Source organism: Vulpes vulpes, chromosome 1, assembly GCF_048418805.1.
Source record: "Vulpes vulpes isolate BD-2025 chromosome 1, VulVul3, whole genome shotgun sequence".
Classification (NCBI taxonomy): domain Eukaryota; kingdom Metazoa; phylum Chordata; class Mammalia; order Carnivora; family Canidae; genus Vulpes; species Vulpes vulpes.
The window spans coordinates 86,876,202-86,888,663 of record NC_132780.1 but is presented as its reverse complement, the minus strand read 5'-3'; the positions used below and the strand labels follow the sequence as shown (position 1 = coordinate 86,888,663).

General features: G+C 39.3%; 1 protein-coding gene across 9 annotated transcripts in view; it reads left to right on the top strand.

Annotated features, from left to right (window-relative positions):
* The window catches only part of AIG1 (androgen induced 1), a 240,788-nt gene that overhangs the window by 152,448 nt on the left and 75,878 nt on the right, over positions 1–12,462 (top strand). Inside the window, exon 4 of one of the 9 annotated variants that reach the window (XM_072719529.1) lies at positions 6,690–8,753. The exons of 7 other annotated variants lie outside the window; for them this stretch is intronic. In XM_072719529.1, the coding sequence (XP_072575630.1) occupies positions 6,690–6,803 (114 nt within the window). In that variant the 3' untranslated portion in view covers positions 6,804–8,753. Of the gene's footprint in view, positions 1–6,689; positions 8,754–12,462 lie in introns of those variants that run through there. One more of the 9 variants, XM_072719523.1, reaches the window with a different exon arrangement.

The following is a 12,462-nucleotide window of genomic DNA, read 5'->3' as shown; positions in this document are numbered from 1 at the left end:
ACTGAGTTCTCCCTCTGGCACAGTTAGCCATGCTGAGCATCAGTGTCTGTCTCAAAAGGAAAATGCTCCTTTGTGATCTCCTGGGAGTGACTCTTAAGAGTCTATGGAGTTTTTATGAGCCTTGAAAATAATATTATCTCTGAAACTAGTTAGGTCTGTATTATTTCTTCACGGAAAAAAAAGGGGGCGGGGGGCGGCTACTAGGACTTACCAATAGATGCATTCAAGTTTAAACCAAGGAAAGGTATTGATGGTCATGTGCTTTAAGTGTTGTTATGAAAGCTGTGTGAGAGCTACCTGTTTGCATACAGGATGTCACAATGGCACATGTAAGAGTGATGTGTCCTCACACATTCTTGAAGGCACTATTTTATGTCCTGGGCGGCTATCTCCAGTACCCTGAAACTTAAGGTGTAATTACAGATACAGGTTACAACTTGTTCCTTTAAAAACCCTATCTTTGTTGTTTGTCAGGCTGGGATGGTTGTGAGGGGAGATGTGACCAGAGATCCACACCTCCCCCCACACTACCCTTCAGAAGAGCTTTTCTGAGTAACCACTGCAAACAGAGAAAGATCATTGAGGGAAACTAAAGAAGTGGCACCTACCACCCACAGATCAGCCATGCTGGTGTCCAAGGCCAGCTACCACCCAGGCAGGAGTCAAGCTGTGTGAGTCCCAGCAACTGAAGTTGAATCGAGGCAAAAAATAAGCTTATCTTTCCTCCACTTGCTGCAGTCCCCTTCCGTTAGTTGAATGCCTCGTTAATCAGAATCTCCTGAAATAAGGCATAAGCAACTCTCTCTACATTTTTTTAAGTTCCATAGAGATTCTGAGGCACAGCAAATATCAAGAAATTATACCACCATTGAAAAACTGAAATTTGTGAACTGTGTGGAACAGGACAACCTATCATCCATACTCATTTTCAGCATTTTCCCTTTAAGGGAAAATGAAATGACCAATCCCCACTTATTTCATTTTGGCTTATGAGAGGGGCTGCTCATGTTAATTGAAAGATAAGCACTTAATTATATAATACGCATATTTTTAAAATTAGGGCACGTTTACCACAAAGTCATTTAATTATCATTTATAAGGACATTGCAGTTTTTGAAGTGTTTTCACACCATATGTTAATGACCACAACTGAAGGAAATCATAAAGCCACTTCCAGGTTTGGAGATGTCTTTTGACTGGTGTTTTTTCTGTGGGGACAAATGGTCGGTTTAAAGCTATTTCCTATCTCACTGACAGAATAATCAGTTACTAAGTATTTATTGACACTAATGGGATATGCAAGTTGGGTTTCAAGTTTTTCTCAGTTGTGAGAAAGAAACCAGGAGGGGTTTCTGAAGCTCATGTGGATGTAGTAGGAGAATACGTGGTACACTACCCTTCCCTATAAGGGAAGACATAAAACCAGCTGGGCAGCCTCACAGCCAGGCCTCAGAAAAACGAACGTTGGACATTGTTATAGCCAGGCCTGGAAAGAAGTTCCTTTCATCTGACAGTAGTTCTGGAAACCCGACAGCAGCTCTGATAACCTCACAAATTCAATATTCAGCCCTTCTATATCCACTTCTCTGTCCACTAGATTGGAATCCTTATTCCACTACCACCTCAGGTCTTTGTTGCTGTTACAAAATACTTTTCCACTTCATAGCTTCTAGTATCTCATGGCTTCTGCTTCCTGCCATGTATCTTTTGCTTTAGCCCATCCTACTGTCTCCTAATGCTCTTTGTGTGTCTGACATGTAAAGCCTCTAAAAGAAAGACCAGGGTCAGCGGTCATGATCCCATATGATGCAACTCCATTGGGCTTATGTTGCAACAAGCAGGTCACCATCCAGACCACTGCCTAACTATAGTAGGCTGTCTTGGGATCAAGCACTGGTTCCTTGTCCGGTTGGCTTCAACAAGGAAAGTCAAGTCATAGTATATGCAGCATGACAAGCCATGTGTAAAAAATCCCTTAGAAAAAGTAAACTGAGCATGGCAGGCACATGGGGTTCCTCAGAGAAAGCAGTATGGCCTGTCCAAAGCATGGTGAGCCACACCAGTACTCCTGCTAGTTGAACCCCAGACTTAGTCCCCTTTCTGGCCCAGTTCTCCGTGTGCCCTGTGCACAGGCCCTGGACTTTCGTCATTTTTTTTCCATAAATGGGCACCTGTGTCTTCTTACCCCATCAAGATTGGCTCTGGGATAGGAGGCAGCTCTTTATATGCTTACCTGAAATAACTCATGGTTTTTCTGTTTTAAATGTTTTCTTGCTAATTACTGTGGTTTGAGTAAGGGCTAACTAAAATGGCAAACACTGAGGAAGTTAAAAATCTCAAAAGCGTTCCATGAGTAAGTTTATTTCCAAATGTAAAAAAAAAAAAAAATGACAGAAAATATGTCTACATCTTAATCTCCAGAACCTGTGAATATTACCTATTATGGCAAAAGAGTGATTATTAACTTATAAGGCAGAAAGATGTGATTGCTTCAGGATCTGGGAAGGAGGGGCCTCTCTTGGATCACCAGTGTCTGTATGTGAGGAAGGCAGGGAGAGATCAAGCAGACATGCAGAACAGCAAGAGGTAGCATGAGCAAGAGACGGATTGGAGTAATGCAGTCCCAAGCCAAGGAATGCCGGCAACTTCTAGATGCTGGATGAGGCAGGGAAGGGGACTGCCCTGGAGCCTTTGGAGGACCCTTCCCCACCTACTTTAATTTCTAGCCTCCAGAACTGTGAAAGAATAAATGCTTCTTGCTTTAAACCACCCATTTTAGGTAATCTTTACAGAAGCTTTGGGAAATTAATACATACACTACCTGAAATGTTTCATGGAGGTCTCCAGAGTTCTTATCTTGAAAACCAGCCTATCTTTGGAGGGTTTTTTTGTTTGTTTTTGTGTTTGTTTGTTTTTTTTCCAAACTAGAGTCAATTTTGACCTAAGGCAGGTTCAGGATAGCCCTGTGGCAAACCATCCTGAGGGGGCCAGACTGCCAGGTCCATGAGAGTGAAACTGCACTGTACACTACAGGTGCTGCCTACTGTTTGTTGAATGAATCCATGAATTCCCCAGATGAAATCCTCCTAATTTTTTTTTTAATTTTCTAGTTCTGTGCACCCAAATGACCCCTCTGGCTCCAGATCACACTACATTTAAAGCTGCAGCTTTTCAGGCCTTCCCCTCCCCCCCATCCTGGCCCCATCCCTGGCCTTTTACATACAGCTCTTTCCACTGTTCTTCCTTCCACCACCTACATACACATTCTGGATAAGAAAGGCAATTGGCCCTCCCTTTTGTTCCCTTTAAACTAAGCAACCTGTTGTTTCTGAAATAAACCCCATTATAGCTTCTTTCCATTTTTATTCTCCTTCTCTCCAACTCTAAAGCTTAGATTAATCAAACACTATCCCCACAGACAGAACATTCTCCTCTTTGGAACTTTCATGCCACCTAATCCCTTTTCTGTTCACTTAATTATCTCTTGAAAACCAGATATTTATGTGCATGTGCCCCTTCTGCCAAATTTAAGAGTATTCTATGATGGGGTTCATCATTCTTTTGATGTGCAGTACAGGAACAGCTAGCATAAAACCCCACATATACCAGATCCTTGAATAGGGTGGAAAATGGGGGGAAGTGGTGAGGTTCAACCAGAGTAGAGAAATTCTGTGATAAAAGCCTTAATGTGCTAGGAAGTTAATAAGGTAAATCAAATTGTTTTGAAATAACATTGAAGGCCCAGCTGAAATGGTAATGGGCTAGTCTGAACTCATATGGGTAAGATCAAAATGTTTAGATGAATCTGCACTTAGTTCCTTAGTTTTTTTTTTCCTATTGCTCTATATACAAATTGTCAGAAACTTAGCTGCTTAAAACAGCATACATTTATCATCTCACAGTTTCTGTAGGTCAGGCATCCAAATATGGCTTAGCTGGGTCATTGACTTTAGATCCAGGCTAAGGGAGTGGTGAATGTGTCAGCCAGGGTTGGGGTCTTATTTGAAGGGTTGAGTGGGGAAGAATCTCCTTCTAAGCTCATGTGGACATTGGCAGGATTCAGTGTTTCTAGGGCTGTTAGACTTAGGGCCTCAGTATCTAGCTGGCTCTTGGCCAGAGGTCACCCCCTCAGCTCTTGCCATGTGGACCTCCCTAGCATAGCTACTTGCCTTATCAAAACTATCTAGGGAAGTAGCCAGCTAGCAAAACAGAAGTCTCAATCTTATCTAGCCCAGTGACATCCCATCAACGTCACCATATACTTCAGTTAGAAGCAAGCCAGTGGGCTAGCCTATTCTCAAAGGCATGAATACCAGGAAGTTGGATCATGGAAAACACATCTTAGAATTGTCTATCACCATCTGGTAACTACCATAGGCATTCTTATATATTTATAAGTATTTTGAACAGGTCATGTTCCAAAACTGTATTTCTTGTTCAGATGGAATATAGAATTTAGGATTTTTTTCTTATATAAATAGAATTAGATTACTGGACTTAACAACCAGGTAAGGGCCATCTGACCTTTAAAATACCAAGTATCGTGCTAACCAAATTACTTTAACCAACATTTATTTTATTTATAATAAATTTTTAAATATATTAAGTATGTTTTAAAGTATATTTATTACACTTACTAAAATAACACTTATTATTAACCTATGAGAATATACTTCCCAAATGTCAAGTTGAGATGCTGGGAAAAAATTGTCTAGTTAACAGATCTTCAGCATAGCCATGTAGGGAAGTTAGGAGTTCTGTACTTCTGCCATCAGGAGCTCATTAACTATTTCTCACTAAGAATATGAACAGACTATTCCCAAGCAAAATATTTATCCACAAGTTGATGTTTGTCAATGATGCATTTACTGCAGTCATTCTAGGAAGTCCTCGATATTTGTACTGAAAATCTAAATGTTCCAACAGGGACAGTAAATCATTTTCAGAGTCTTTCATAATGTGTAACTCAAGGAACCATTTCAAATCATTTTTAAATTCTTCAGACTAAACAAATCTTCCACTGCAGTAGTCCCCTGTGCTGAAGTTCCTGGTCCTGATTTGTTTACGCTAAACCTCCTGGGTTAGTAACGATGCCACCTTCCTCTCCCTACAGCTCAGTGTAGAAGAATCTCCCTGTTAGGTGAGCAAAGAAATTCTTTTGAATCTTTAGATTCATCAAAGGCTGGCCCTTTTCCTTTTTGAAGTCTTCTCTTGCTTCCTAGCCATTGGGGAGTGCTTTGAACTCAGCCCCCACTGACCCTGTTTCCTCTTCAAAGACTTCTTCCCTTCTGTGTGGTGAGAAAATGCCTTTTGAAAGTGGTGGGTTCCTGCCCGACACAGGTCTGTTGCAGTAAGCAGCAACAAACAGCAGTAATAATAAGCAGCAGTAGTAGGTCTTGGTAATTTCAGAGAGATCTGGAGCAAACGTGGAAATCAAAGAAAAACCACTTTGCAGTGTCACTTGGAGGAGAGAGTATTTACATGCTTAAATATTACCTGTGCTGCAGCCTCTGTAACTTAGATGAAACAAGAGATGGCATCTAAAGTGGCCCGATGGTAGGTGGAAACTTTGGCCCAAGTAAACATCCAAGAGACACTAGACATGGCAAAGTCCAAATTTAAAACAACTTAATAGTGGGAATCTTCCACATACACCTTAACAGTTAGACCATTTTATGAGGCAATGTCCTAGCTGTCCTGTTGATGTACCTGTTTTGTTTCATCTATAAACACAACCTGAAGCTGAAAATTCTGGAGAAAACTTCTTTTTCTTAGATACTGCTTCATAGGCTCATGGTCTAGTTATAGGTTGATTCTGGTGAGCTTTTTTTTCCCCAATTTAAGTCACTGACTTAGATATGTAACAATTTTAGCTCTAATGAGCTATATATTTTTGTATTCTAAGGAAAATGCTAATAGACTTTTGATAGCTTATAAGGCAATTAAAAGTAGATCCTTCCCACTCTAGAAGTCTCTGACCCTGTAATCTCGAGTAAACTATCAGGTATGAGCATCAGCCAGTTCTTAGGTACAGAACATCAGTGGTCTGCAATTAGCAACATCAAACATACTGTCCTTCATATATAATAATGGTTCTTTCAGTCATGGAGTATATTAATTTTCTAGGGCTGTCATAACAAAGTGGCACAGACTGGGTGACTTAACAGAAATTTATTACTCACAATTCTGGAGGCTAGAAGTCCAGGATCAAGGTGCTAGCAGGGTTGGTTTCTCCTGAGGTCTTTCCTTGCTTGCAGATGGCCAGCTTCTCACTATGTCTTCACGTCACCCTTTCTCTGTGTGAGCATACCTCTGGTGTCTCTCCCTCTACTTATAAGGATACTAGCCCTACTGGATTAAGGCCCCACACTTATAGTCTCATTGAACCTCAATTACTTTTTTCAAGGCCCTATGTTCAAATACAGTAACATTGGTTGGGGACTTCAACATGTGAATTTAGGGGGCAACATAAGTCAGTCCATAACATGAGGTTACCAACTATGCCTGTGGGTGGATTGGAAGTCACAACTCGTTTGTGAAAATGTGTGTGAGTATGTGCATTTGTGGATTTTTCTGAGAGAGAGTTCATGCCTTTCATGAGAATTTCAAAGAATGCTAATAAATAGGACACACTGGGTTTGGGGGTTTTTTGTTTGTTTTTTTAAAGATTTTATTTATTCATTTGACAGAAAGAGAGAGAGAGAGCAGAAGCAAGGAGAGCAGCAGAGGGAAATGGAGAAGCAGGCTCTCCATCAAGCATGGGGCCCAATGCGGGGCTCCATCCCAGGACTCTGGGATCATGACCTGAGGCAAAGGCAGATGCTCAACTGACTGATGTGCCCCACAACACGCTGTTTTACATCAAGTTTTCTAATTATTTTTCTAGGTGTGATGATATATGCTAATCCTTCATAAAGAGGCTGTGATTCTATAAACTGTTGCTCCATCCTTTCTAGGTTTTAAGATATTTTGTCTGACTACAAATCACCATTCTTTCTAAAGATTAGGGAATCATTGGAGAACATGGTTTTTTATCCTTCTGAGATGACTAACATGATGCTGTTGTATTTTTCATTATTGTATACTTTGAGAGTGTCTTCCTTTGGGAATGATGGCTTATGTGCTTAAGAAAAAATATAGTTTTGTAAATCAAATAAATAACTGAGATAGGTAAAAAGAATAACAAATTAAAAAGTGATTATGAATTTAGGACATAATAATAGTATTGCAAAAATAAATAAATAAAATTGAACTTCCCAGGTATAGGCAGTGTTGTTGGTTTTTGTTGTTGTTGTTGTTGTTTTGCCTCCATTATGTGCAGACAAAAGCACTGAAAACAAGTGGTCAGAGAAATGGACCCTATGGTAAAAACTGAAAGAAATTAGAATTTTTTAAATGGAAAATAGAGGAGGACCGATACTTTAAAAATTACTCCCACCCTTTCTCCATGTCTTCTAAGTCTACACCTTTATATGAGTCCTGTCATTTGCTGTTTTCTGAAGCTAATATTTTTAAAAATATTTTATTTATTTATTTTTATTTGAAAGAGGGAGGAAGAGAGAGAAAGCAGAGGAAGGGGCACAGGGAGAAGGAGAGAGAGAGAGAGAGAGAGAGAGAGAGAGAGATAATCTCAAGCAGACTCCCTGCTGAGCGTGGAGCCCAATATAGGACCCAATCTCATGACCTTAAGATCATGACCTGAGCTGATATCAAGAGTCAGATCTTAAGCAACTGAGCCACCCAGGTGCCCCAGGGGCTACCATATTTGTGCTATTGACTTTCTAAAATTGAATTTTAGATTTTCATTGGCCATTAATAAATTTTATTTTGGTAGATTTAGACTTTTTTTTTTTTTCCCAGTGATTTCCAATGTTTTTTAAAGTATGGAGCTATTAAATCCAAACAAAATCTTTCATGGATGCCAAGGGGATAAAAATGAGACATATAGCTAAATAGGGTCAGAAAGGGTCCTATTGAATATAATACATTATTAATATGGTATTTCCCTAATGCAAAGTACACCCTGTGAAATTCTCTGGTCCATCAACAGTTTTTAGTATATATTGCTTTCTTTCTTTAGTACTCTCTGTATATTATCAGAAGAAAAAAAAGAAAACTATGTTCCCAGCTTTTTTACAAAGACTTTTTAAAATATATTTATTTCCTCTGACTGCAGCCTCTTTTAAAAAGTCAGTAGTGGATGGGAAAAGTAAGACAATGCTCACTTCCCTTTCCTCGTTTTAGGACAATGATGGCAGGAGGGGACTGGAAATCTTAAATCATCTAACTGGCTTTGGAAATATTTTCAACCTTTGGTCTCATTTGCCCCTAAAGCATGCAGCTGGAGTCACAGAAACTAAATATTTAAGACAACCTATGACTTTCTGGTGAGTGGCTATTTTGGAAAGAATCATTTTAAAGCTGCCATGTCATTTTAGCTGAAGTCAACTGTGTCAGTTTCAAAGACAGCTGGCAGCTTACTGCCTTGATCCATGCCTGATGGCTTTTAGGGAGTGTTCCAAGATCCTGGGGTCTCATCCATTTTGTTCCTTCTCAATAGCACCTGAGTCACTAAAATAAAGTTTGAAATGTACTGTTTACAACTCAGAGAAAGCTTGAATATATCCAGGTGGCATAACTTTGTAAACAACAACAACAAAAGCAAAACAAAAAAACATTTTTTTTTCACTGACCTCTGCAAAGAATTGAAGAGACCCTTAAAAAACAAATTAAACTTCTGAAATTAGTACAAATGCAATTCTTGTGAGTCTTTGGGGTTTCCAGTGGAAACATATAACTGAGTTTCTGCATGTGTATATGGGTTAAACTATAGTAGTTAAGCATTTATATTTTTACAAAAAGTTTTATGCCTGCTTTCTGGGTTTGGGTTTGGTTTAGTTTGGTTCTCACAATATTTTGGCTCTAAATGGCTCCGCAAAGAACTAAAATTGTGATATTTTATGTAATTTGCCCCAGGTCATGTAGAGTTTGTGTGAAAGCCAAGTTGAGCTTTTTTTTTCTTATCCAGGCTTTTTTCGTCTGTTGCATTAATTAGCCAATACATGATGGCGTGTTTCTTGGGTTGTCTGAAGGTTCTGGATAGTGTACTAAAGCATATGGAGACAGAGAGATAAATCATGGTCTCCTCACACATGCATACTCTGTCTTGACCCCATGAGCTCAGTCAGTCCAATAGGCCAAGATAACCTCTTCATGAGCTCTAATTCTTACTTGTGTCAAATAAGATCTGTGAAAGACAGAGACTTATACTTTGGTGAGAGGCTGAGTTCCCCTACTGTTTGTCACATCCTGCCAGTTCTCAGGGTTGGACGTATCCATGTACAGCTGGTGGTGCTTTTTTTGTTGGGATTTTGAATGTTAAGGAGGGAAAGGAAACTAATAACTACTGAATGTTTGTTTATGCCCATCTGTGGGTTTACATAATTTAATCCTCATGACAATCTCATGTGAATATTATCTTCATTTAATAGATGAGGAAACTGAGAATCAGAAAACACAAATAAATGTCCACAGTCCTCTAACTTAATCACTGACATCAACAGGATTTGAATCTAGGCTTCTCCAAAGACAGAGGCCAGATATTTCCCACTAGACTGAACCTTTTCTATACAAATGGTAGAGAATATAATTTCTCAATTTCCTCATCAGTAAAATAAAGACAAAAGTCTTCCACATCATTTAATCTATCATAAAATGGAAAAGTATTAAATACACTGAACAAATTCAAATGAGCTTTAGTTCATTCAGCCTCTCTGAATTTTGAACAACCAACTTGCAAATTATGACTCAAATCAATAGAATTAATGTTTGCACTGACTCAGCAATGCTGAATTACAACTGATCTCATTGCAAAGATTTCATCTTAATCATTGCTAACATTAAATAGAGCAGTATCTTCTGTTCTCACCCACACCCTTTTGCAAAACTCATAAAACTTTTGCTTAAAGACTTTTCTTCTATTACATGGTTCTTCCCCTGCAGCTTCTGCTAACTAATGAAAATGTTTTGTGGACTTAATTGGCAGAGAAAATGAAAGAGGGACATGTGAATAGAATGGAGAAAGAAATCCGTAGGGGGACTGGCATAGCTGAAGCAAAGAGCCACTTTGGAGATTATAAATGAAAACTTAAATTGAAAACATCTTGAGGAACAATTAAGGAAAGATCTTAAATTCTAGGCCCAAGAGTTTAGATTGGATAATATGGACTAGTAGTATTGACTGCACTATTGTCTTCTTTCTCTGTTAACTACTGATGTGGGTTTTACTGAGGCCTCTGCTGACCTCCACTTGCCAGAACATCAGTAGACATTTTTCAGTCCTTATTTTGCCTTCTCAGTAGAATTAGATGCTACTGACTGCTCTCTCCTCACATCTTCCTTCTTGGTTCCTTAATACTACATGGTCTGGCTTTCCTTTTCTGTCTCTGGCTACTTCCTCGACTGTGCATTGCAGGCTTATCTTCTGCCATCCAGCACAAAACATGGAGTTCTCCAAGTCTTGTTCTTAGGCCCTCTTTTGGTCTTAATATACACTTGTCTCATAAGTGAGCTTATCTACACCCAAAGCTTCATTGACCATGTAGCTAAAGCTTCTTTCCAAGGGGCAGACCTACATGTACTTGATCATCATAAGGCCTCCTCATGCCTAACATGCTCACAGCCAAAGTTAGGAATGTACCCTCCCCTTCCCCACACCAAGGTAGTTCAGTCGGTTAAGTGTCTGCCTTCCACTCAGGTCATGATCCTGGGGTCCTGAAATCAAGCCCCACATTGGGCTTCCTGCTCAGTGAGAAGCCTGCTTCTCTCTTTCCCTCTGCCCCTACCCCCTCACTTCTGTATTAGCTTTCTCTAATAATAAATAAGTAAAACCTTAAAAAAAAAAAAAAAAAGGAATATACCACCCCCCTACCAAAAAGACTCTGGTCATTTCCCAGTGTTTTACAAGACAGAAATCGAAGGGAAGTCAGAATGACTCTCAGTGTCTTATTTGAGTACTTGTTTGGATAATGGATAGGGAACACTAGAAGAACAATAACTTGAAAAGATGGCTGGCGATGAATTTAGTTTTAAACTTACTGCATGTGAACTGATTAAAATTTTCAGTATGATAAGATTTGGATATAGTGACCTGGAGACCGATTGAACCATTTCTGTAGAGTTGGTGGGCCAAAGTTGTTTTGGAGAAGGGGGTAAATAAAGATAGTAAGGGTCTTCTACTCTTGCAGACACCCCTCCCCACCCCCCTATTGTCAGTTCAACATGCATAGTTATACTCAGTTTTTATTTTTTTTTTTTCAGTTTTTATTAAACAGTTGGAATCTACTACTATCCTTTGATTTTCTTTAAGAGCCATAAACTTCATCTGTTCATTCATTCTTTCATTCATTCATCCATGATCGTAGATTCCCTATATGGGCCCATTAAGGCCACTCTACTCCAAGTTCACTCAAAGCCCTCTGGGGTACTGTGGTCACAAGAAAGAATCAAGGAAAGATTCTTGGGACAATAAAAGAATGATAACACAAACATCTATTGAGCAATTATTCTGTGATGGGTACTATGATGAACACTTTATATACATTGTCTGATTATTCCTGCACACTATTAGGTGGTTATTATTTTTAACTCCATTTTATAGATGTGTGAACTGAGGCTTAAATATGCTGTCTGCCCCAAAGCTAGTAAGTACAAAGCTAGAATGCTACCCATGTTCAACTTCAAAGCCCTTCCCTTAGTCAGTCACTTTTCATCTCACACCTGCAAAAGCTATTCATTGATCAGTACATTTTGCGTAGAGAAAGCCTACAGTTGGCCTCATTCTTACTTTTGCTCATTAAAATTAACAGGCAAAACAAACAAACAAACAAACATGCCTTTCTCTTTGGCTTCAGCTTTTTAGCTGAAAAGAAAGGACTGATAATTAAAAATGAGAGTCCCAGAGTTTCAAACACAAGCAAACAGCCTAGGGATGACCTGGGAGCCTCACTGTAACCCACCACAGCTGATGTTCTAGAGGCCAGTGGAAAGAAGGAAAGCATTGGTTGCTCTTCGATGTTCACACCTCGCAACCCATGCAAAGCTGGATTTGGAGGTGGTGTGTAAATATTGGTGGCCTTGACCTAAGCAGGCAGGTTTCCCCTTGAAACGTAGCTTTAGTTAAGTGTCAGAATCTACAGGGGAGAAATAGAAATCCATTACAAAAACCCATGTAAATTGTAACTCTTCCCTTTCCTCTATATTAAAATGTTTTAAATGCTGGAGTATAAAGTGTTTTAACACACCTGGAGAAATAGAATCACCTCCAAACTAACCCCACAGTGAGTTGAGTCCACAAAAATGAAAAGTTAGAGGAAACCTCATTCACTTAGAGTTACCATTGCCTCAGGAGAAGAGAAATCTAGTTAAGGACACCTCCAGTGAGAGCAATGAGCTAAGCAAACA